Below are 25,714 nucleotides of genomic sequence, written 5' to 3' on the forward strand. Positions count from 1 at the left end.
CCGGGCCCGGCCTGGGCCGGCGCCGAAAACAGACGAATAAGCCAAAACTTTAGCAAATAACTGAGATCGCTCCGTAGGCGTGCTTCGTTCGGCGAGCTGCGCCGCACGCTGCTCACTGTTTATTTCATACTTCCTGAGGGAACATGCGCAGCCYCAGGCTGCCACCGCCTCCCCTCCGCGCCTGCCCCCGCCACCGGCTCTCCGGCGTCTCCAAACCGTTTGGGTCTCAACTCGCTTCCCGAGAGCGTACGGGCTGAAACCGCCGAGCTCCTTGTGAACGCAAACCCACCTTTGGCGCACCCTCACCTGCCGCCCACTCCCACAAGCTCGTTTCTCCCTTTCCCCGAATGAGAGGCAGGCAGTTGAAGATCAGCCGCGCCCTGCCGACCGCGGTCTCCCCCAGCCCCTAAGCCCTGTCGCCTGCTTGGGTTGAGTAGTTGGAGCAACCTGCCCATAGGTATCCAACATCCTCCGCGGCAGAAGTAGCCCTTACTGCGAGGCCTTCACTGCTGTTTTCAAAATCCAGTGACGATCCGTCTCCCACCACTGCATACACTTTCTTGGAGGACAAGTAGGGCCATCCACACAACCAACTAAGTCATCCGTTTGGGTTCAGTAACAGCAATTAGACCGTATTTCCAGTTTGCATTTCCTTTTTTAGCCAAACCCAGGAATCCTACCAAGTTTGTTCCTGCGGGCTCTGCCCTGGCTTGTGCTACCTAAAGGCCTCTTTTGCTACAGCTGCTTTGCTACTGAAGCTCAAAAGTCATGCATCTTCTGGAGGCACCTGGTCTGGAGAAAGGCCCCATCCACCACCAAAATGTAACAGCTTCCCCAGCCTCCAGCTGTCTCCTGTCAGCCTGTTTCAGGGGATGGAGTGATTTAAATGAAGGACACTTAAGTAGCTTACTGCATAAAGCACCATTGTGCTATTTTTAATAATTGTTCTAGATCAAATTAAAGCTTGGTGCTGTTGCAGCTCATGATTAAAATCCCCTACTTTTTAAGAATGCACACACTAAGCCTGCAGTTTTTAAATACAACTTCAACTACTGATATAAAATTCTGCTCTTTCAAATAAAATTTGTTCAGTATTACTGAAAATCTAAATAGGTTTTCATCACTTATAGAAGTGTTCACTACTTTCTTAATGTATTGGTTGAAAAAGTCAAATATGCATGAGAGAGGAGGCTTCTGGACATGTAAGCAGCTAGATGGTTTAAGAGCATGAGTCCTTTCAGTCAATGGAAAGCTGATAGCGTTTACAAATACAGCCTGAACTTCCAAGCCCATCAATTCACTGGCATCTTCCTGGCCGAGATTTATTGGATGATGTGGAGTTTTGCTAAACTGAAACAAAGAACTATTAGATACCTTCCAGGTCTGTGGTTCCTGCACAGATACAGCTGTATCTCTCAGAGAAAGGGCTGCAGAAGGCATCGGTAAATGCATAACCTGCTTTAAGCCTAAGCAGCATAACATCCCTGTCTGAGATGTCAAGGGTTGAGAAACTGTTTTCTAGCTAGTGTTTTAGATGTGATTAATTTGATTAGCATACTAGATCAGCAAACATCTCAAAAAGGTGCAGCACTTGACATCAGTATTAAGAGCTGAGCTTTTTTTTTTTCTTTTTAAGAAAAGAAGAAAAATCTGCCCTTGCATGGACACTCTCATCCTAAGAGTCACTCCCTCACCTGGATTTAGGGAGGCAGCCAAGCTTAGGTTGTCAGAGCTTCATCACTTGAAACATCTTAGATTGTCATCAGCTCTGAGAAGAATTCCTAACATCTCCTTTGCTGAAATTTATCTATGGCATGCAGAAATCAATGAATCTGCTTCCTTGGACAAAGCAATAGCAAGTTGAGATAGCCAGCAATCTCACTACATACATGTTTAATATATACCATACCCTTTTTATATCTGCACTTTATACCTAGGGAACCTCCAGTATAAATCACCTAACACAGTCTAGAAAAAAAACTAAGCTCTTTAATCCTCTTCAAATGGATGCTCTGCATCACATCTAGAACTCAGACGTCTCTGGCACAGACAGGAGAATGTTTTGAACAATGGTTAATTCTGTAACTTTGGGTCTGAAAATTCCCCAGGAGTTTCAAGGATGCTTGAACATCAATGGCTTCTGATGTACAGTGAAGAAAGCCTTTTCAGTAATGACTCCCGTAGGACTTGTTCAGTCAGAGTTGGAAGGATGACATTTAGCAGGATCATTTCTGCTGACACAGTCAGGTACAACAGCCTCCTGAGGGACACTGATGGAAAAATACTAAGGCAACACAGGTGCCTTACCTTGGAAGTTATGATGGAAAAAAAAAAAAAAAAAAAAACAAAAAACAAAAAAGCCACTTGCTATGAAGATCTTAAGATGAGTGGTGGAGGTGGGAGATGAGTTATCAAGAGATGACCCCAGGATAAAAAGCAAACTCCTTGAAAGGAGGGTGAGGTGATTGAGGTGATTCAGGTCTGGATGGCACAATGGAGATTTCTGAAGGTAAACAATAAGCCCTGGAGGGTCTGCATACTGTCTTCAGGCATCTTACTCAACTTTCCGCCTTGCTACCTGCTAATGAAAATGCTTCATCAACCCAAACATTCACTTTTGCATGCAATCTTCTCTTGCATCCTACTTCTGTGACAACATCTGCTTAGCGTTAATCCCCAGAATACAACTAAAGTGGCTTTTTTGGCTTAGAAACCATTGGCTCTAGATTCTGTGCTGAATTTCCCAAGAACTGCAGAAGTACAAATTGCACAAAGAAAAACAGATTTTACTCAATTAGAATGAGAATGCAGACATGCCTCCTTTATGGTTCAGTTGACTATTTCATTAATTAAAACCTCATTAGATGGGCTTTCATTGAATCTGTTATATATGCTCCCAGTGAACAGAAATTACCATTTGCTGTAGTTATAGAATTACACCAGAGAGCTGCCAGAGATGTCTTGGCAAATACTTAAGAGGAGAGATCAAGTAAGGGACCAAGTTGGCCCAAGGTGAGGAGCATCAAGACTCCTAATTGATGGAAAGCTATTAAAGGTCTCCTTTCACTAGGACAGGGACTTCCTGACAGTTCCTCCATCCTTACTCCCCATCTTACCCAGGGGCCCTTCTGTGCCTACTTGCCTGAGCTCTGTATTGAGGATCCATCCAAAACTATTCTTCAGACTTCTCTAGGGCTGAGGGACCCTTCATGTTCTGCCTCAGTACAGCTTTCTTCACAGAATCATATGCCATTTCTTTGTAGGAAGCCCCGTATTAGTCCAAAATCAGTTAAGCTAACAATTAATTCACATTGGGGTCTACTAACTCTGGGATCAGTTCCTATGTGTTTCCAGGCAAACACTACAGAAATGTTAAYTCCAGGGCTAAGAATGCACAATCTTGAAAGGGAGCAGCTGGCAAGACCCTGGGCCTCAATCAGAAGGATCCCACCAGCTGGGGAACCCTGCTTGGTTTGTACAACTCAGCAAGGCTCTAATTGCAACCAGCTCTCCTGGCATCCACTGAGCTCTTGGTTGTGTCGGCCTGGGACAAACAGCACTGGAAACTTAGATGAGCTTTACTAGGAAAGCCCATACTTGGGCCTCCAAGTACAAAGAGATGACTGCACTTTGGATGCTGAAAAAGCAAAAGAAACAGCTCCCAGAGGCCAAGTGATTAGCTAGTCTCAGGAGAAATACTGACATTACATCAGGCTTCACTCCAGAATCACCTAGAAACAAGCTAAAGTAGATCCTGCCCATGGGAGTCCAGTGCACAGTTTTAGACTAAAATGTTCATAAGCTCAATACTGCATACGGAGTTTATGGTCAGATTTGTGTCATAAGTGAAACTCCATTGGAGCCAAAGCACTTATTTCATCAGCAGAAAGTTTGGCCTAATTAAAATACTATGTGCATTTTACACAATACAGGGCAGGGAGGGAAATATGCTGAGCCTCTCAGCTCTTTTAGAAAACTGGTTCCTGGGAACAGATTTAGTATGCAGAATCTATGACAGATCAAACCAAACCAGTTTTCCAGGGCAAACAAACCAGTAGCCTGTAAGAACCTGCAAAGCCATTTGAATTTCATCATCAAGACAAGCAAAGCATTTAACTTTCTGGAAAGCGCCTGCTGCATGATATTGATGCATGTCAGTCCTTGTTGAGAGAAAGGACTATATTAGTGTCTAGCTACTACCTGGGGATCCTGGGTAGAAATACGGGGAACTTCTGGATACACCAGGTTATGGAAATTTTGTAAGCTCAGCTTCCATCCTGTAGACATTGTCAAGGGACCTAGACTATCTCACGTAGACTCTGAATTGATCAAGATGCAAAGTCTCAACTGAAGCATCTTAGATGGAGAATTAGTCCTTTGCTGGCACCTTTTGCCACAAGAGAAGCATCAATTTCAATAAATAGATGTCTTGCTATTTCTTGTCTTCCTTCCAAAAGCTGAGCTCCCTGCCCTGCTCTGGGCTGGCTCACACACCATTCCTCCTTCATATCTGTATGATGCTTTCTGTGTTCTGGGGAAGCCAAACCACCGCTAACTCTTAACTCTTCAGACTGCAGGCTGAATGTATCAGCTACAGGAAACCATGCAGAGGGGCCACGCTGAAGGGGTAGGCAGGAAATCTGAGCCTTGTTTGTGGGCTAGAACTGAGCTGGCTGACCAAGGACGGAAGTCCCACAGCTGCACACAGCTCCTAGTGGGGACTATGTCAATAGACAGGTAAAAACAGCTGGTGAGCACGTGGAAAATTAGAATGCCGCTGTTCAAATATGGAAAGTGCTCTGCAGATGTGCAAATGCCTTTAGCATCTGTTTTGTTAATAAAGTCCCCTGCCCTATCATTAGCTACTATTAAAGGCTGAGCAAAGCCTTGCTCCAAATCCTAGGCCAGACTATCACAGGAACAAGGATAAGCAAACCACAGCCTTCAGAAGCACTGGGAAGACAGAGCTGAGGTGCTGTTTCTCACCTATCACTTCTCCCAGAGAGCTGCTGACTCAGGCTCCACGAGTTTGGGTTGCACCTCCTTGCTCTAGAGTGTGCTAATAGCAAATGGCAGCACACAACACATTCTGCTTCCAGGTAGGAACATGCATACAGGGTCAGACTTCTGATTATTACAATAGGCAGGAAGGCTCAGGCCTAATTCATTTTTTTTTTATCTTAAAGCAAATGTCTAAAAATAGGTCAGTTACTTCCACTCTAGAACTCCTTTATTTCTCTGCATTGACTGTAAAGGAAGCCTTGGGTGACTAATTCAACTCTAAATATCTGTGCTTAGGGAAATAAATCCCATCTATGAATCCCTGGTAACACAATGGGGCAGTTCAAGTCTGGGGAATGTAGCCTGCTGCAATGCATAAAACTGTAAAACCTTTTCTTCCTCCCCCGCCCCCCAAAATACTTTAGAAATTAAGATGCAGCTTCCCTAATCCCTTTATTGCAGTGACATGGCAAAATACCATCACTGCTATTATCTCCAAAGTATCTGACCTCAAACACATGCACTTTTTGCACAGGGTGAGTGGAAGCAGCATGAACAGGCGCTTGCAGACCATGCATTCTGCCAGTCTCACTAAGCCTGCTATCAAAGGGCAGACACATTGCACAGCCACAGATAAACTACCGCCCTCCTCACCACAGCTTAGCGACACTACACAGGCCCAGGCAACAGGCAAAGTTGATCTTGCAGAAAATGGTTAATTAGTATTTTTTCCTAGTTGAGCTTCCTTTCTCAGCTATTGCTGAAATTTTCCCTCCCACCCCCAGATGAGGCAAAGATATGCTTTAGGATCCACTTGCTTTTAGCCACACATATCAGGGATCAGATTAAAGAGGCAATACGAAAACTTCATTATCTTGTGCAATAGCTGAGGATTTAGCTRCCATGTGCCTGGTTAACCTACTGCTGCATTCAGGTTCTATTTACAGGCCTATTTCAAATATGTAGTTACTACCCAAATCTGTAAAACCTCCAAAAAGCCCCGATCTAGGTTTCAAACAGTAGGTATGGACAAAGTCATCTAAGTCCTTGTGAGACACCAAAAATATATATATACACACACACACAGTTCCAGGCTGAAAAGACAAGTCAAACAGGAGCAAAAGAAAAAGGTTGGGTTTTAAACTGGTATCACACTGAAGAGTGCAGGAAAAAAATGATTATAAAGATTTTAAATGTGGAAATGCAGATTGCTCAGGTACACTGGAGAACATGTAAGAGCTAAATGAATTAAGGCAGAGAAGAAAGTATTTCAGACTGAATACAGATGACAATGTTTGCAAAGCAAAGATGGTAGGAAATCACATGAATCTCACCAAGAAATAGATTGGTAAAGAATACGGTGGATAGCACATAGGTTTAGAACCAGCTGGGGAGCCAGATGTAACTTGATGGGAAAAAAATATGATTAATAACCTGGCAATGGAACTAATTTAGGAGTTTTAGAGTCAATAAACTCCTAAAATAAACAGAAATTAGTGTCCTGAGGGATTTTTCAAGTGGTTTCTGCCAATGGAGCTCCCTGGAAAACCAAGCATCTTGTGTTCATCTCCGGAACCTCACATACCTGACTTAAAAAAAAAAAAAAGAATTTTAAAGTCTCCAGCTAAATTTACAGCATCTTTTGCGAAGAAAATGCAAAACCGAGCAAGAAAATAAGCTGTCCACATGAAAGTACAACAGTAAGGATTATTCCTGACCAACCAGTGCCTACAATAAGCAAAAAAAATGGGTTGTATCAGATCTTAGATGTATTACAAAATGTAATAACCACATATGAAAGTATTTAATATAGCTGATCAAAAGTAAAGAAAGTCTAAACCAATATGCAGTCAAACTGCCCCACTCAACCTCACTAAGCAGATCTAACTACATGCAGATACATTTACTAGACATTAAATACTTGTAGGCACTGGAGATAGTGAAACCAGTGCACATATGCTGCAGTAGACAAAGCTGGAACCTAAACATGCTGTTGATATCAACAGCAGCAGTGAACAAGAAACAGACAGAATTTGAAAACATCATAGGAAGAGGAAGATTAAACACACAGAAGAAAAAAAGAAACAGCAGAGTATTTTGTGCAGAAGTGCCAGTAACAATTGCCTGAATTATGAGAGAAGCCTTGGAAAAGGAAACCTACTATTGGTTGCCCTGTGTGCTTACTACAAGACATTAACACCATTTTCAAAACCATTTGTGGACAGTGCCAGAAAACTCTTCTACAATATAGCTGAGATGCGACTGGGACACTTCCACAGACAACTGCACACGCTTCTGCCTTCCACAAATGATGCATACTTTGAAGAACAAAGGCAAAAACCAGTTTGGTCAAGTCAGCAGAGAATGCAGCTGAGCCTGTGGCTCAACAGCAACCAAAGCTGACCTGCCTGCAGGAAGCACAGCGCCTCTGCTTCCCTTGTCCTAGCTCTGACGCTCAGCTGATCCCAAACCATCTTAGTTCCTGAAGCGAACAGAAAAACTGCTTTTCTTCCTACCACTCCTACCAAGAGGAAGAAGTTTTTCTTACTGATTTAACAGAAAATCCAGAGCCAGAGGTACAGCAAGAAACAACACAAGATTGCACAGGTGGGGAAGATGGGACAGTGATAGCCAGCAGTTAAGAACAGCTTAGACCACCTCACAACAGCTGCTACTAATATTCAAACATCAAAACTGAAAGCAGTTCTGTACTTGTTGTCAAAGCCATGCCGCATACAGAACTGTGAAAGATCAACACCAACAGTACTAGGAAAAAAAATGGCAGGCTAAAACCAGTACTTTGGCACCTCCAAAATGATGCAGGCCAGCAACGTTCACCCAAGGCAGGTTTGACAAACTGGATTTTGAAATAACTGAAAAGCCTCAGAGGACAAGTCTCAGTATAACTGACTGAAAAGTGGCTTTTGCAACTGGTAATGATGTAAGACTACAAAATGCATTTGACAGTTTTAGCCATAGAGTTCTAACAAAAGAAAGTAATGTGGACACATTTAAGGTCTTGGCAGCCTTTCTGGAGAACATTGCTTGGAATTTGTTCCCCATGTGCAGCATTACAACAAGCTACTCCCACAGCAGTCTCTGAAAAAGGAATTTCCACAAGCAGATTGACAGCCAGTAACCTTGTAGAGACAGTTGACTTAAAGAAATTCACACAAATACCAGATAAAAACAGTACTGTAAAAACACTGAGATAGTTTGAGTCATTATGGACAGAAGGATTCATTTGTCTCAACTCAGGTTTCTAAAAGTTAAATGATTATTTCTGGACTTGATACCTTAGGCCTTCAACAGGCACTTACTGAGGACAATTCACCTAAAATCAACATCTAAAATAATTCTTCTGAATGTTCCTGTTACCTTCTCCACCTCCTACATAGATATTGTAAAACAAATCCAGTGCACCTAGCTCAGACTATAGGTATCTTGCTTTGATGATGTTATGATCAGTTCATCATCAGTTATGATGATGAAACCCATCCACCTTCTTTGTAAACGTCAAGCATACTGTAGTTTAGGAGAGCTGTAACTGCCCAAGCATCTTCTTCACCACCTGATCTCCAGTCCTGCTCCTACAGAGTATTCAAGTATTGCTGCTTATGGATGAAGACTCCCTTTCTACAGTTTCAAACCCACAATGAAAACCTTAAACCCTTATTTCTTCACTCAGTCCCAAAGCTGCTCCTTTCCACCAGCTGTGGTGTTCATTCACCCACAGAAATTATTTCTTTATAAAAACGAGCTTAGTTACACAGCCAACATAATACCATGTGCAACTGGGAACTATTGCACATATTGGGACAAAATTTAAGAGAGAATGCTAGCACAACGCTTAGCAGTATCACAAAGGAAGCCTGTGGTAGACCTTAAAATAGAACTGAGCTTGCTTAGTAGGGTTAGATTACTTCAATACACTTTAAAGAAACAGATGTACGTCTTCTCTTTCTGAGAAGAAAAGCACACTTAAGACTTTTAAAGTTTCCATTCACATTTCTAACCATCTCTTCAGATTTTTTTTCAAGTATTTCTGCAATGTTTTCTAAATCCCTCACACCTTATAGTATTTGCAGATGTTTTCTAGAAAGCATTTGAAGAGAAATTCAGATTTCTTTCTTTGCCCAAGCACTCCAAGCTTTGCCACAGACCAGGGAAACCAAAATGCTTCAGAGAAAATATGGAGGTACTGTGGCTGCTTACATAAAATACAAATCCAACACTCTGCACTGAAGAGTCTATCCAAACAGATTAAACAAAAAGCTCAAACCAAATACTATCTTATACACCTGAAAAATTGCAAATTTTGCAAATCTACACTGAAGAAAAAACAGTACCATAAGAACTAAGAATGTCTTTATAAAAAGAAGTCACATGTTTTATGTTAGGGGAAGCTGGCTGTGTGAAGAAGGATCTTGAGAGAGTCAACAGATAGACACATAGCATCAGAAAAATTCTATTTCAACTCAATTTATTACAAAACTCCACTCCTCTGAATTTTGCCCTTTACTCCTTTTCTGCTATTTAGTTTCCTGGTGTTTCTTGGCCCCTTGTCAGTCAGGGCCTACAATACCTTCAGAGCACTAATTTCTTCCACTTCACCATGCTCTCATTCCTTCTTCCTTTCAATAGCCAGTTGTGACTACAAACTTTTAATCATCTTGCCCAACTCTTAGAATAAATCTGTAGATCAAAGTCTTCGTACAGTCCAAGAGTCACGTTGTTAGCCCTTTCTGTAGTTCAGGTTGATACACAGGGGAGGGATTAATCATTATCACCTTGCCAATACACACAGAAAATACCTATGGCACTTCTGGTGAAATTCAGCAATATGATGGGAAATCATTCTTGAGCTGTTTAACACAAGGTTCTTTTATAAGCTCAGTCCATGCTTTCTGAGCTCACAGATACAAAGAATCTTCAGATTTTTAAAAGCAACTCCTTATAAACACAATGCAAGGATTGGTGAGATCAGAAGTCTCTGAATTCAGTATCTTATTCCCAGCAGTGGCCCCAATTACTACTTTCCCAGTTTCCAGCAACCTGCAGATCATCCTATACAAGATATAGCATCTTATATTAGCATCCTGGCTGATTTTGTTCTCCCTCAAATTTAAGACTTTCCAAAAAAAAAAAAAAAATCCAAAGACAAAGGCATTGACTGAAAGAGTTCCAAAATAATTTGCATTACAGATTGCTACAAAATTTCAACAAGCAAAAAAGTTGTCCTATTACATTAAAATAGTTGCACGTTATAGAGACAACTAAAGTTCTTGCTCATGAAGCACCTTCTGTATACAGGAAAATATGACCTTGTACAAAGGCAAACCAACTTTGATGTGCCAGAAGTATAGGTATTTAAAAACATTTGAAGAGAATGACATAAGGTAGCATATTAGCTGTGTTGTATTGCAGACATCAAGACCTCTACAGATTTAGCTGCAATAGTCAAGCATGCCACAATGCCTTCTTCCTTGCTTTTCTTAGAGAAACTGCCACCAAGTGGAAACAAAACATGCTGACAGAAGGCCTAACAAAACTGAAGGCTGTAGGCTTGGGTAACAGGATTAAAAAAAATACATATGAAGGTTTATAGCAGCATATGAGCGAAATAATGATTTGACACACCATTTCCCAACTATCACTCCTCACTATTACATTGGGGAAAAGGGCTGTGGGCAAAGCCAGTTTTTAATACTAAGTCATATGATCATTTATTTCAGGTAATGCTTTATATTTTCTGACAACACTGCCTAAAGCAGTATACGATTTGCTATCTTACCTCTACTTTTCACTAACACGATGGAGTTGTCCTACTGTGTCTTCACACATCCACATTTACTTAAAACCTCACAAATTCTTACTCCAAAGAGCTCTTCTCTTAAAAACAGTTGATGCTTTCCAGCAGCAGCTTGCTAGCATGGATATTATCTTACAGAGTTAAGAGTATCTGGGGCACAAAAGCATCTTCTGAACCTGATTTGAAAAAGATTTGCTTCGCAGGAGGAAGATGGCAGCCTACGCGCTTGTACGCTTATGTCACCTGTACTGTTTCCAAAGCTAAAATGGATCTCCACATAAGATTGTCATGCCAATTACTGTGGCATGCTTACTATAGTAATTAGAGACATTAGAAGATACAAATATTGCTTATCCAAGAGAGCAGAGCAGGTAGAAATCAGCAAGCTTTGCTGCACAGCATTCCCCTGGAAGGGCACCAGAAGCTTCCTAGAACAGATCTTCACAGATAGAACTGGCAACTCACAGTGAAGTTCACAGCAACACATCACCAGTTCCAGCTCACTTCCTCCACATAATGAATCATAGCAGTTATTTTGTATCAGGTGATAGCTATCAATTGCCAATTTTACTTCTGGAAGAAAGCTGTGTCACTGCACAGGTAAAGATATATTTAGTTACCTCTAGATAATGCCTGAACTTGTGCCACTGCAAACAGGCACATGACCATTTTCAAAGCAAAAGTATGCAGAGTTTTCTTACTAATTAAAGCATAAATAAATAAAGTTTAGAATTAAAAAAGCGTTTTGCTACATAGTGTAAAGGAAGTATTTTCTTTTAAAAGTGGCAGCTAATCTCAGCTTCCACAAGTTTCAGGTATTTCATCTTGTGTTCAGAATTTAATTCAGTATAGAATCTCCTCTACATTGCAGGAAACCAGGATGAACCACTTATTTGTTAATTCAATCATACAGCCAGTAATTATAGTATATTTAAGGATTTCAGTGGCTAGTTGAAGCAAGATCAGTTTTAGCAGGATTTTCTTGTTGTAATTAGCTTGGCTTCACAGCTGAGAAAAACAGTTTTATCCTACCTCATTAAGTGTATGCCTACACTGACAGAATTAACTGCTCACTAGCTAACGCAATGAAGTGTTTCTTAATACTAATATGAAGAAAATTTGAGTTTGATGCAGACTGAGTACAGTTTACTTTCAGTACCAGTTCAGTGCTAACAGGTAACAGCATCTTGTAAAGCCTTTTACTTTTCCTACCAGCAGAGGCTTGTTTCAGTTTACTATCTTCTTAAAGTAGTATTCCATGTTACCTTTAAAAATTAAAAGCATAATGCATCAAGATACATTCTAATGCCTGCTTTGAATGACATTTCATCTCTTAGTCAGTCCAAGTTTTTCAAAGAGCTTAGCATTCAATATGCACAATCCTTTTAACAAAATGCCAGAGTACCCTTTCCTGCACAAACTTATCATTGTACATGCCCACATAAAACATTTTGACACATTACAGCCTAATTCCCATCACATAAGCAGCAGTGCCCTAAATAAGGGTAATTCACATGTGCAACAGAATGCAGACAGTATCAGCAGAAAAGAGTACACAGGCCTCAAAGCATGAAGTCAGTTCCAGGCACAAGAACCAAGTCATCACTAAGACTACACTGAAGGCCAGTTCAGAAGTCCTCTACTACACAACACCCCAGTACAAGTTAAGTACAGTTATGGTGCTGGCACCAGTGACTATGGCACTCTCCATGATCTACTGGTAACACAAGATTTCACACTGAAGACCTAGATACCTGCAAGGCATGAAGCAGTCTTTGCATACTCAAATGGGCACTGCCATTTACTTTAGAAATCTGAATCCACGAAGAGAAACGGAAGTTGATCTGACTTGCAATGAACATGACCTTTTGGTTTATGTCTAGCACACATTTGCCTAAGTATCTAGTAAACAGGAAAATAGGTTATTCAACATGACTTGAAATGCTTTATACTTGGGCAAGATCTACTCTGGAAAAAAAAGAAGCTGAAGTTTGAGCTTCTCATTTGCTTCCAATGCGCTCAGCTAAGCTGAATAGCAGAAGGCATGAGCTAACATGCTGATAATGAAGGTGTTACCTAAGGGAATGCAACACCAAAACAGTTGAGTTTAGCCTTTACATCCTAGACTATTCTGGTCAGGCTGTCAATAAAGACATTAATTGCTTTTGTTTCTATACAACATCTGCATTTTCTCCATACAACCACAGCTGATAAGCCAATCTGAGCAGCTGATCTCAATTATAAAGCCTGAGAATTGTTCCTTACCTTTGTATTAAACTAGTCAGATGAATTTCAATCAGATGAATTGAACTGACCCCATGACTGCAAGAATACAAGCAACATGCTAACTGAACACAAGAGCCTTTCAGCTTTTCATGGCCAGTTCTAGCAAATCAGGCTATTCTGTTAGAACTTCAGTCAGAACTGACCTGTTAGTCTCAATTAAAAATGATATCCCCATCTAGTAGAACATGCACATCTAAATCAGTAAGGAATGAGGTTAAAGAATCTCATTTTATCAACAGAAGTCAAATACTACAGCATTATCCAATTACTGTAGTTTTTTCCATACAGAAGTTGAAGCAGCGGTTTTATAAACTGCTATGCAGGTATGCTCATTTTAATCAACTAACAAGCTTCAAAGCTTGGCCTGAATTGCACTCAACTATTAAATCAGAAAGAATATAAATAAGGTTGAAATAGGTCTGGAAGAAAATTCTCTAGCTTAAAACCTAGTCTATGTGATACCAAAGTCTGATGAAGAATCACATTCAAATTATTCAAGCATTGTTTCAACATCTTTGGACATTCTACCTCTGCTGGTTCTGTGGGAGTTTCCTCAATCACTGATCTCTGTAACAGTATATTAGAGATAATCAGTTTTTTTTGTCTGTAAATCAGTGAGTCCTGTGCCCCCAAGCACTACTCAGACCATGTTTAGCAAGGTTTGAGACAGGTTCTATCACAGAGGTTCACTTCAATCATAGAATCAGTAAGGTTGGAAGGGATCTCYGGGGAGCTAGTCCAACCCCCCTGCTCAAGCAGGGCCACCTAGAGCATCTTAGACAGCGTTGCAGCAACAAGGACACCCCCTTGCTGAAGCCCAGGCTTGAACCAGGGACCTTTAGATCTTTAGTCTAACTCTCCCAACTGAGGCTGTCCACACCTGAAGATAAGCTCCTTATTAGCCCTGAATTCTGCTAAGTCAGCTTATATGTAAGGTGGGAAGAGAAAGAAGATGTCAACTTGCACCTTTGAACCAATGGACAGATGCCTGCTGCACAAGAATCAGTTTCAGCAAAAGCTAGCATTTAATCCTGCCAGCTAACTCAAACATTTTGTTCTAGAATGAGTCACAGGCCAAAGGCTGCTTCCACAGAAAACTGGCAGAGATGGACTACACATTTCATTGGAGGACAAGGCATGGTCAGGGCACCAGTGGTAGAAGCCCTGAGAAGAGGAAGTGGCAGGTTCTTTACACTATGGCACACCCCCTCTGGGCATCTGTTCCCCTTTTAGCTTACTGCATTCCTAAATTACCAGCCCATGCTAAGCCTACAAAGAGAAGACAACTAATTTAAATAACCTTTGACTGTAGAGGTGTTTCATTTTTTCTTGAAGGTAACATAAGATCAGCTCAGGTGACACTACATTTAGAGCTCAAAAAAAATTATAGCATTAAGCTACAATTTGGAATCTTTCAACAAACTTCACCACAGCTGTTTTAATCATGGATTCTGGGGTCAAATATACACTTTGCTCTATACAAGCAGCAATGTCTTAAGACAAGAACTGGTCCAATGATAGCATGATTTTCTTTAGCTCAGAAGCAAACTCTATCATTATGCCAGACTTGATTACATACAGATGGTTAAAGAATGTACATACAATGTTTTGGACACTAGCAATTGTCTTGATTAAAGAAATTTATTCCACTCTTTTGACATGATTTACATTGTTACTGAAAAGGCAGTAAAATGGCAAAGACCTGCAATTCACTTCTGCATTTAATATTCTTCACCTTCATCTTCTCCATCCACAGAGTCTGTGCCTACTTCTTCATAGTCCTTCTCAAGTGCAGCCAAGTCTTCCCGAGCCTCTGAGAACTCTCCCTCCTCCATACCTTCACCAACATACCAGTGAACAAAGGCACGTTTGGCATACATCAGGTCAAACTTGTGGTCCAGACGAGCCCATGCTTCAGCAATGGCTGTAGTGTTACTCAGCATGCACACTGCACGCTGGACTTTGGCTAGGTCACCACCAGGAACCACTGTGGGTGGCTGGTAATTGATGCCAACCTACATGAAAAGCAGAAAAGATGGTGAGTTTGTGTAGCATTTGACAACTAATCAAAAAATTCAGATGATAGTAGCTGAATAGAATGTTTCACTTCTGAGAAAAAAAGTTCTGTACAAGAACATAAGGCTCCATCTCTCAAAATACAGATTAGGTATCTCCAGAATATGTTAACAAGAAAATACTTGATAAGTCCATAAAGACAGTGAACAGTGTGTACAAGATGCACAATAACACAACTGAACTTGCCTTAAAGCCAGTAGGGCACCAGTCCACAAACTGGATTGTGCGCTTGGTTTTGATAGCAGCAATAGCAGCATTGACATCCTTGGGGACAACATCTCCACGATACAGCATACAACAGGCCATGTACTTTCCATGGCGAGGGTCACACTTCACCATCTGATTGGATGGCTCAAAGCAAGCATTGGTTATTTCAGACACAGACAGTTGCTCATGATACGCTTTCTCTGCTGAAATAATTGGGGAGTACGTTACCAATGGGAAGTGGATACGAGGGTAAGGCACCAAGTTAGTTTGAAATTCAGTCAGATCCACATTTAAGGCACCATCAAATCTGAGGGAAGCAGTAATGGAAGAGACTATTTGACCAATGAGGCGATTGAGATTCGTGTAGGTTGGGCGTTCAATGTCCAGATTCCTACGGCAAATGTCATAGATGGCCTCATTGTCAACCATGAAGGCACAGTCGGAATGCTCCAGAGTGGTATGGGTAGTCAGGATGGAGTTGTACGGCTCAACAACAGCTGTTGAGACTTGTGGTGCAGGGTAGATGGCAAATTCCAATTTTGATTTTTTTCCATAGTCAACTGACAGGCGCTCCATCAGCAGAGAAGTAAAACCTGAGCCAGTGCCTCCCCCAAAACTGTGGAAAATCAGGAAACCTTGCAAGCCAGTGCATTGATCAGACTGGAAAAAAAACACAGAAATACATGTATTACAGCAATTGTGCCTAGATATTCAGAATCCCAGAACATGCTCATCTCAAACTCATGAAGCAACCAGGTCTAAACTGACATTTATCAAGTGTCCAAGCTTTGGAATAATAACACTGAATTAATCTATTGTTAATCAAGGAAGTGTCCTGTAAGAAACAATCCAAATTTGTATTCTTGGGTTTTAAGAGTTCTGACATTAAGTTCTCTCCTTCTTGGAAAGTGGACCTTCCAACTTTAAATACTACCTTAGAACTTGATCTACCCTCTGTTCTCAGGAGAGGTCCATGTAACACTGACCCAGCAAACTAATAATTTTTAAAGTATTATATAAAATCTATCCTGTAAAATGCAAAATTCTAGACCAGCCCAAAAAGTAGTAGATTCCAGAAACATTACACTACCCAAGAACTGTTGTTGTAGTCCTGTAAGAGCACATTACTGAGTTCAGGGAAATGAGCTGTCAAGATTATAATGCTGCCTTTCCAGTTCTTCTTACTTGAAGAAATTAGACTGCATTCTCCCCAGAAAGGAGTGCCACATGATGCTCAGCTTGATTCCCTGGATAGACAAGCAGTACAACAGCTAGCTTGTAAAAGGAAACCAAGACAGCATTTCAGGATATAGACTACAGACTTATCTGTAAGGCACTTGTTAAGCCACTGTCTCTAGAGCAAGATGTTGAGCATAAAACAAGTTTTCACCTGCAAAAGGTTTATTTTTTCAATGACTTTCAGTATCCCATATTAAAGCACCAGAGGTAAGCCCTAGATTTATTTTCTGCAATGAGAGCATATTGCAGAAAAAGTACTCAGTACAGGACAGCTGCCCTAAAAAGGAACTCTAACCTAAGTTAGACCTTTGTAAGTTTGCCAGATGTTCAAAGGATTGTAGAGCCTGAAACATCAGCTTACTGATGTTTCTACCATTTCTACCATAAAATAGAATCTGAGATTATAACAAAAGGAAATGCAAACATAGAAGTTTAAGCCTCAAAAGCAAACAGTCCTATTTAAATTTCCTTTAAAGTGCCCCAGCCAGAGACCAATCCTTTTCCAACAGAAACTATGCAAATCAGAATATGTACACAGACTCAGTCCTGGCTATACTAAGTTGAACACAAAGCTAAAAAATTTGTGCGCCTCATCAGCATTTTAAGCCATTTGAAAGCCATATCTGACAGGAGTAATCCAACTGCTCTCAGCTGACTTGAGTAAAAGCTGATGCAGAGTAAGTCCACAGCTTCTCCCAGCATGGAACAAGTAGAGCTCAATTTACATGCCTGTATTTCAGAAACTCATTTCCAAATCCCATAACACAGGCTATAGTTACTTGACAGCCTTCAGTGCAGAAAAGTCTTACCAGTTTCCTGATACGCTCTAAGACCAAATCAATGATCTCTTTTCCAACTGTGTAATGACCTCGAGCATAGTTATTTGCAGCATCTTCTTTACCAGATATCAGTTGCTCAGGATGAAAAAGTTGCTTGTATGTCCCATTCCTAACTTCATCTAGGGAGACAAGAAGAATATTCTTTTTATAGTAAGTTACTTTCTACATAAGCCGTGTTTTTAAAACTTCTGAAGATATCCAGAATAAGGTATCCAAAACCATATTTAGAAACAAAAGCACCTTGATTTCTACCTATCAGTGATACATAATACCAACTACAGGTAAGTGCTGAATACCTGAGAAAATTCAGTTACTGCTTAACTTCTATGTTCTATCCTATGCATGTTAATTTAACTTACTTTTGTCCCGCCAGAGCAATTTTTAAGTGTAATAGCAAATCCCCTTTCCATAGTTTAATTCCTCACTTTAGGCCCAGTCTGCAGATCAGCAGCATCTGAAATACTGCTCTTCCATTATATTTTCCAAGCCTGCCAGGCTGTTGCCTGCTGCTTCTGCAGCAGTGGGCAGTCACTGCCTATATCACTCCCTTTATTTTTCTTGACTATACTTTCTGCCAAGAGTAGAAAAGAATGTTTAAGAGGAATGGGAGGTACTTCTTTAGAAACTGCCCATAGTTCAAGTATTGCTATAGCAAAACACTTCAGCATAAATGGCTGTATTATGAAGAAGCTGAGTGAAGGCACACATAACATCCTTCTAGTCTCCTCAGCTAGAGATCTGGAGAATCAATGATCCCCTCTAGCTATCAGAAATATATATTTACATGTAAATTTCTGTCCTATCAAAGGGACAAAGACAACTCAGCATTGACCCTGGTTTAGCTGAAGCCATTCTTGAGCTATATGATAATGCAGCACTATACATTTTAATTGAAGTCAAGTGAAAAGCAAAGACAGCTTTATTAACTTCAGATGAAGTTGCCCCTTTGCATATATTCTGTTTTAACCTGAAAGTGAGTCAGAAAGACTTAGGTAAGTAGAATAAGATTTAAAAACAGTTACTATTTTAACCAATTTGGGCTGACCAGCTACCATTGCAGTCTGTAATCAAATACATCAAAATAGTTCCAAGACTACACCAAAACAGAGTTTGGAAAAGCCAGCAAATTGAAAATAGATGTTTAAGATGCTTTGCATTAAACTCTAGAGATATAAAGGAGATCTATGTGTAAAGGGGAAAAAGCATGCACATACAGCAGCAGGTAGGGGTAACAGGTCAAAATGGTTCTGAAGAAGTAACAAACTTTTGGATTTGGAGGATAAGTCTTGCACTATGAAAGTGCACTGAAAGAAGCTAATATAATCTACAACTGAACCTTTCATGTTAAGTCTAACTGGAGTAGATTTAAAGACATGTTGAATTCTCAGACATGCAACTGTGCTATTTTTTGGTGGGACATTTGATACTTCACACATCTTATGCAGAACTAGTGCACATGTAGAACAAGCCTGTTGCTTTCACTAAGGGCAGCATCTATCCAGAAGATTCAGAAATCCCTTATGTATGCACAAGAGGCTTTCCAAAAACAGTGCTAGCCACACTGTGTGCATATGGGAAAAATCATGGTAGCCCAGAAAGGTTAAACCAGTATTTTTCAAATAAGCAGGGAAGGAGTAAAGAAAGTCCCCAGACAGGCACATAATGTAACCTTTGTAACAGAAAGCCCATCTTTCATAGTATTACCAAGCATTTCATAAGACAGGTCTTTTGCTCATTTCCCATATTCTGCTTTTCTCATTAGCAAATGCTGGAACACTACCTTTTACTATTTGTCTCAAGACTTATCAGCTGTTACCCAAGAGGCAGCAGGGTAAGAGTTTTGCCACCTGCTCTCTTGCCTCATTTCTCAACCTCTTCTGGTTGCTTAGAGCCACCACCTGGCCAGCAGCAGCAGAAGCAACAGCTATGGGGCTCAGTAAAACAGGAGTGCCTGGCCCACAGCAGCTACTGGAAATGATAAAGAGCAAGGCCAGGAGGTGCTTTGGCTATTTCAAAGGTAGTATGATATCCCCACACTTTAACTGGCCAACAGCGTTCTCTCCTGCAGAAGTTTCCTACTATAGTAGGCAGACAAAGTTTGCAGCCTCAAAATGAAATGTGTTAAGAGACCCAGGTTAAGTATATAGAAATAGCCTAAGCCTAGTCACTAACCTCCCCTTCACAACTCTTTTCATGCATTACAGAAACACAGGAACTGTACAAGCACAGGCAACACAGAACTGAGAGCACAATCACTGCTACAGACAAGGAAGCCATGAAACTAGCTCCAACAAAATGACTTTGCTCTCAGCAATCTGTATGCCAGTAAAGACAAGACTGATGACAAATGGAAAAGGGCCTTGTGAAATGGGAGGCTCGTATCAGGCTGGGCATACCCCAGTGCCATGGATTAGCCAGTGGAGATGTGGGCTGAACACAATAAAAGCCAACATTGCTAAAGCTGAGATAAGAGCTGATTGTTTTCCAGAGATCAGGCAACAGGGAGCTGAAATGCAAGAATTTGTACTGTTCAAAACACAGGTATTATACTAGGAAAAAAGGTATTCATAATTTAAATCTGGCCAAGCCTGTAAAGGTTTGGCAGACCCTGAAGTCAGGATAACTAAAGATTCATTTCTGCAAGTGCTATTCAAGCTACAGAGATAAAGCAGAAAACAGCTTTGGGAAGGCACAGGAATCATTCCAAAAAATGAAAATCTACTTAATACACATTTCTTCTTTTAAAAAGGTAGTTATTGACTGCTGCACATTTTATGCCATCATATTGTTTCAAAATTTTAAAATTAGTTCCTTGAATAGCAAGTACTGACACTTGCTATTCAAGTACATGCAGAAGATGCATTCAATGCTACAGGTTGGCAGAAGGCCACATTTAAGTTCTTCACAGCTCTAGAGTGCACACTATTTGCAAAAATCTCAATGAAGATAAAGCAGAGTTTTTGCTGTGTCAATAGTAAGACATTCAAGTTAAATCAAATCTTATAGTACATTCTACAGTTCGTGCAGATCATTGTATTTACCTATTACTGCTGGTTCAAGGTCCACAAACACAGCACGAGGGACATGCTTTCCAGCACCAGTCTCACTGAAGAAGGTGTTAAAGGAGTCATCACCACCACCAATGGTTTTATCACTTGGCATGGTACCATTGGGCTGGATGCCATGCTCCAGGCAGTAGAGCTCCCAGCAGGCATTGCCAATCTGCACACCAGCTTGACCAACATGGACTGAGATGCACTCACGCTGTGCAGAGGGAAAAAAATTGGATCAGTCAGCAGAAACAGCAATTTCCTTGTTTAGAAAACATGCAGCACAACTCTTGAACTCCCATACTGCCAAGCTATTAAAATATTGGCTTCACTGTCTTGGTATTTGGCACAAAATCTGACAGAACACAAATGCTTCTTTCAGTCATCATCTACCTCCATCCAGAAAGACCTTTTTGGACATTGTCATTCTTGCAAGCTCTTTTCTCCTTGTTTTTCATATCTTCCAGTAAGAGTTTGACCAGCTCTCCCAAACCTTTCAGTAGGCTTCTCTTTTCACGAGCACAGAGCAAAAGTGATGACTACCCCTGTCACTGGCCTAAGTATCCAGAACACCCCTGGCATTCCCATTCCAGGAGCTACCAGGGGAGCAAAACCTTCTGTAGCACCAGGGCCATTTTGTTTTTAATATATGTAAAACCAAAAGACAGACTCCTCTAATCATTTTAAGGAACTTGAGCATTCCCTGTCAGTCTTTGACTAACCAAACCCTTAGAGGCACTTCAGATACGGAGCAAATGCATTGTTGTATGCCAAGTACTAAAGGCCTTAACACCAAACAAAAGCTCTACCTCACTAAACAGCCAACCGAACTGCACAGAAAATAGTTCATGTCAGCAGAAGAATCAATTCATACCAATGTATGGATCCCTGAGCCTCCTTTGATATCTGGAGCATAACCCAATCTTCCTCAATACTTCAACATAGGGCTTTGAATATAAGAAGCCAAACCACAGCTTTGCTAACCATATCTAGACTTCAGGTCTATCTGCAGAATTTTGTTTAATTTGTTCTTCGCTCCGAGTGATGGAGTTGGACACTAAAAGAATAAGTGTATGATGGTTTTGAGTAATAGTCAAATTTACCTATGTTCAGACCCTAACATGTGGGTAATAATTCACTCCCCTAGAATTCCAGATTAAGGGGAGCCTGAAACAACCTAGTCCACATCAATAGTCATGAAGGGTAGCAACAACATATAATCTTTTCCATTTGAGAGCCTCAAGTTCAAATCAATATTTTCTAAAAAACATTGCCTATTTTTAACAGTACTATATAACCAAGACTAGTTGTTTCTCAGCTCCCCATCCATCTTTGCAATGTTTTCAAATATCAAGAGTTTCCAGAACAGCAATCCTTATCCTTTCTGCAACCAGCCTTACCACTGCCTTCTCTCCCTCAAAGCTGCTGTCACCCTACTCCTCTCCAAGGCCATTACTTCTTCCCATTCCATGCCCAAAGGGCTGGGCTTGGCAGGGTACTGGAATGGTATTGAACAGGAAACCTAGACACTGTATAAAGAACAACAGGAAAAGCTTCAGCATACAGCCCAATACRGCTATACTCTTCCAGAGAAGCTAGGTCACAGCAATGAATCAGGCCACAATCATTTTCAGGAGAGCAGAGGGACAGCCTGCAACTCTTCTTTCTCTAGTGAAGAGAAAATAGGTACAGATGCTAACCTCATCACTTCAACCTAGAGACTGCCCTGAAGCAAGGTGAGGTTCATTTCTGAAGCTCTTCAGCAACAGCGGAAGATCACTAGAAGTATATGGGAACTAACATTTCCCAACAAGGTAGAAGAATGGAATTTATCAGAATACACATGACTTTCCAGCATCATATGAGCTAGCACCTCTTCCTGAAACTACCCAAAATAATGACAATCATTCATGTYCCAAAGAAAAAAACTTACATCTTAGAAAGTACAATTTGCTCAACACAGCAGAGCCCAGGTCCTACATATGCAGTGTTAAAAACATACTTTATAGTTTGACAACATGCAAAGCTCCACATTGGGACAAAGTAACTCCATGCGCCAGTACAAACTAAACTGCCATTTACAGTGATGTAGCTCTGCTAAAAAATTGAGGTTACAACAGAAACCAGCTTGAATGAACCAACAGTGCATTTTCATCRTGAATAAGGCAAACAATCTATTGGGCTACACGAGGAAACAAGTGACCAGCATATCAAGGGAAGGTACCCTCTAACTCCACACAGATGGAGCTGTGCCTGAAGCAGGATGCCTGGAGAGCAAGCGACCTAGAGCATGACCCACAAGGACAATTGGAGAGAGCTAGGCTTACCTAGTTTAGCAAAGAGGAGAGTAAGGGCCATCTAATAACAGCCTACAACTACTGAAAGGGCAGTTACAAAAGAGCCAAACACTTCTCAGCAGAAGCAGATTAGATAGAGGGAGACAATGACAGATAGAGGCTTGGGAGATGCAGGGTGGACATTAGGAAAAGCTTCCCCAGCACAGTGGGGCAGCTCTGTAATAGGTCACCAGAGAGTAAGAAAGATTCCCACCCTTGGATGCCTTCCAAGACTTCGCTAGACAAAGCCACAGAAAACCTGACCTTCTGCTAGCTGTAGCCCTGCTTTCAGTGGTCTCTTCCAACTGCTTTCCTGCAAGTCTACAAAGTACTTTTAAGTARTATGTATCTCTTTCAAGAAAGATAAATGGTTATTAGACATTCTAGTATCTAATAGCCTCTATTTTGCTCTGTAAAACTCCTTCACTGCAGATTAAGCTTGGCGAAGTATCTGGAATACTGAAGAACTGAACAAAAATCTGAGTGTTCAAATTGTAATCTCAAAGTCCTAGAACCAGGCAACAAACAACTGTCCCACTCACTACAGCTCTGGTGCCCTTCAATATTTCCAAGTGGAGGTTTCCTAGTAGAGAAGGTTCAAACATATGTTGCGTCCAGTAATGCTAAGTGCTGTACTCAAACTGCAGGTCAGGACCAAAGGAATTCTAAAGCAATCAAAACACTGAATATTCCACCTCCCTCTCTTCCATAAAGTGATTCAGAGCTTCAAAATACTGTAAGGGAAAGCCAAGCTCTTTCCTTCACGAGAATAATTGACCAAGTTTCAGGAAGCTGAACACCACACTGTAAACTGGAATGTGGTTCTCCTGGGATGACTCTCATCCCTTGCAGTTCATATGCTGATCAATAATTTGGGAAACTGCAATCACCCTTTGATCTGGCTTAATTTTAAAATGTGACCATAAACAGCCCCCCCACTGAAGAGCAAGAACAAGGCAGGCACATTAGTATTTCCCTCCAATTTCCTCATAACCTGTTTTCAGCACAAACAAGTGTTTTTCATGCATTTAGCAACCCCATAGAAACATTTTAATTCTATGTAAGCTTTTGACATCCAAAACCTCTTATGACAGACATCCACAGAGCAGACAACCACGACAGCATCTTGTGCAAGTCCTTAAGTCATCTTTAAGGAGACCACTTGATGCTCCTACATGTTTGTTCTGGAAGACTGAGTTGACCTCTCCATCCTGTTTAAGATATTCCAGCCCTTTCAGTTATTCTTTCAAGGCTGAATAGTCCTAACTTACAAGGTCATTCCACTTCCTCGGTTTTATTACCTTCTCAGTCTAACAAAGTCTTTCAGGAAATCTCTACAGCATCAGCCCATGTTCTGACTACCCTAAACCACTTCATACCAACACCGTCACCTGGCTGCATCACTGGGGCTCCCGCTACGAAAAAAAAGAGCAAATTACATGACTCCAGGAAAAACTCAGCACCACTGTCCTCTGCCACCAGCGTTTCCCACGCAGCCTTCAGGCTGCTGAAGCGCCCAGGAGGTGTCAGCTCCGCTTTTTTTTAAAGGCACTTGGAGATCACCCCCTCCCAGGGCACCGGCTCCCGGCTAGGCCGAGCCAGGACACGTCCCGCTCCCGGGCCGCCATGTTCTCAGAGGCGCCCGCCACCATTTTGGGACGAGGCAGCGCGGCGGCTTCGCGTAGAGCGGCTCGGCCCCGCCGTGGCGGCCGGCCCACGGCCCGGAGCTCGGCCTGGCCTGGCCCGGCCCTGCCCGCCCGCTGCCTCCCTCCCTCCGACCGGCACAACGGGCCGGGGCGGGCCCGCGCCGCCGCGCCCGCAGGCGGGGCCGCCGCGCCCCTCCCCCCGCGCACCGCCTCAGTGCGCAGAGCGGCGGCCGGTGACCTCCTTCCCACCCCGCTTCCCCTCCCCTCCCGCGCCCCCGGGCCCGTCGCCTCCCGCTGGCCCCACTGCTCACCATGGCTCGGGCCGGCGGGCGCAAACTCTGGCAGCAGCAGCAGACGCGCAACGAGTCTGAACAGCACCGCGAAAGCAGCTGCTTTCCCCGGGCCCTCCTTATATACGGAGGCCCCGGGGCGGCTCGCTCCCCGCGCCTTGTTCATTGGCTGCGCCTCGCCCGGCGACGACACCCCTCACGGCGCCATTGGCTATCTGTGCGCCGAGGCTCCTCGCTCTTCCAATCGGCGTCGGTGACTGCTGCGTGGAATGCGCCCGACCGCGCGCTATTAGGCCGCGGATACGAATTTCAACCTCCTGCACTGCCTATTGGCTGATTCGTAACCAAGAGGCGGTGCGGGGGCGGGGTTTAGCCTTCCCGCCAAGGGAGGTCGGCGCTCGTTTTCTCTCCTCAGGCGCTGGTCGGGGCTCGTTGAGGGGGCGCGTATCGCGGCGGCCCGGGGCCTCGTTCTCCCCGCGGAGCCGTGGCCGGCGGGCAGCGAGAGCGGAGGAGGAGCCGGGAAAGCGGCTTTGCCCAGATGCTCGGGCAGCTGAAACCTGACTGAGAGGCGTCCCGGGCACGGAGCAGTTGTCCTGGGATGGAGCATCCGGGAGCGCAGCTGCGCTGCGTGGTTCCTCTGCCTTCGTTGAGGGGTTCCCGGGTGTTAGCGAGACCGTTCTGCACCCAGCTCTATAAACAGGAGTCCTGTGAAAACGGCCAGCAAAGAGACCAAGCCGAGTGAGGCAAAGGGATCTGCACTTGGCTCACAGCTCATGCCCAAAGGCCCCCAACCCTGCAGCCACACTGCCTGGCAGTGTTCACCTCTGAGACTGGAAGAGTGTGACTTGGGCACATCTTTACATCCACCCCTGAGAAGAGATGAGGCAGCTCAATTATATAGTCACCAGATAAAGTGATGCCTGAACCAACAA

General features: G+C 42.4%; 1 protein-coding gene across 1 annotated transcript; it reads right to left on the reverse strand.

Moving 5' to 3' along the window:
• Positions 1 to 14,721: 14,721 nt before the first annotated feature.
• Positions 14,722 to 24,904, reverse strand: LOC146594351 (tubulin alpha-1C chain-like). The gene is made up of 5 exons (XM_085307678.1): positions 24,804 to 24,904; positions 20,502 to 20,724; positions 17,431 to 17,579; positions 15,362 to 16,042; positions 14,722 to 15,114 (listed from the first exon to the last, which is right to left on the reverse strand). The coding sequence occupies exons 1-5, from the start codon at positions 24,804 to 24,806 to the stop codon at positions 14,821 to 14,823; spliced, it is 1,350 nt and encodes a 449-aa protein (XP_085163804.1). The 5' UTR covers positions 24,807 to 24,904; the 3' UTR covers positions 14,722 to 14,820.
• Positions 24,905 to 25,714: the final 810 nt, after the last annotated feature.

This window comes from Rhea americana, unplaced genomic scaffold (assembly GCF_003343005.1).
Source record: "Rhea americana isolate MKP2758 unplaced genomic scaffold, rheAme1 scaffold_261, whole genome shotgun sequence".
NCBI classification, from domain to species: Eukaryota; Metazoa; Chordata; class Aves; order Rheiformes; family Rheidae; genus Rhea; species Rhea americana.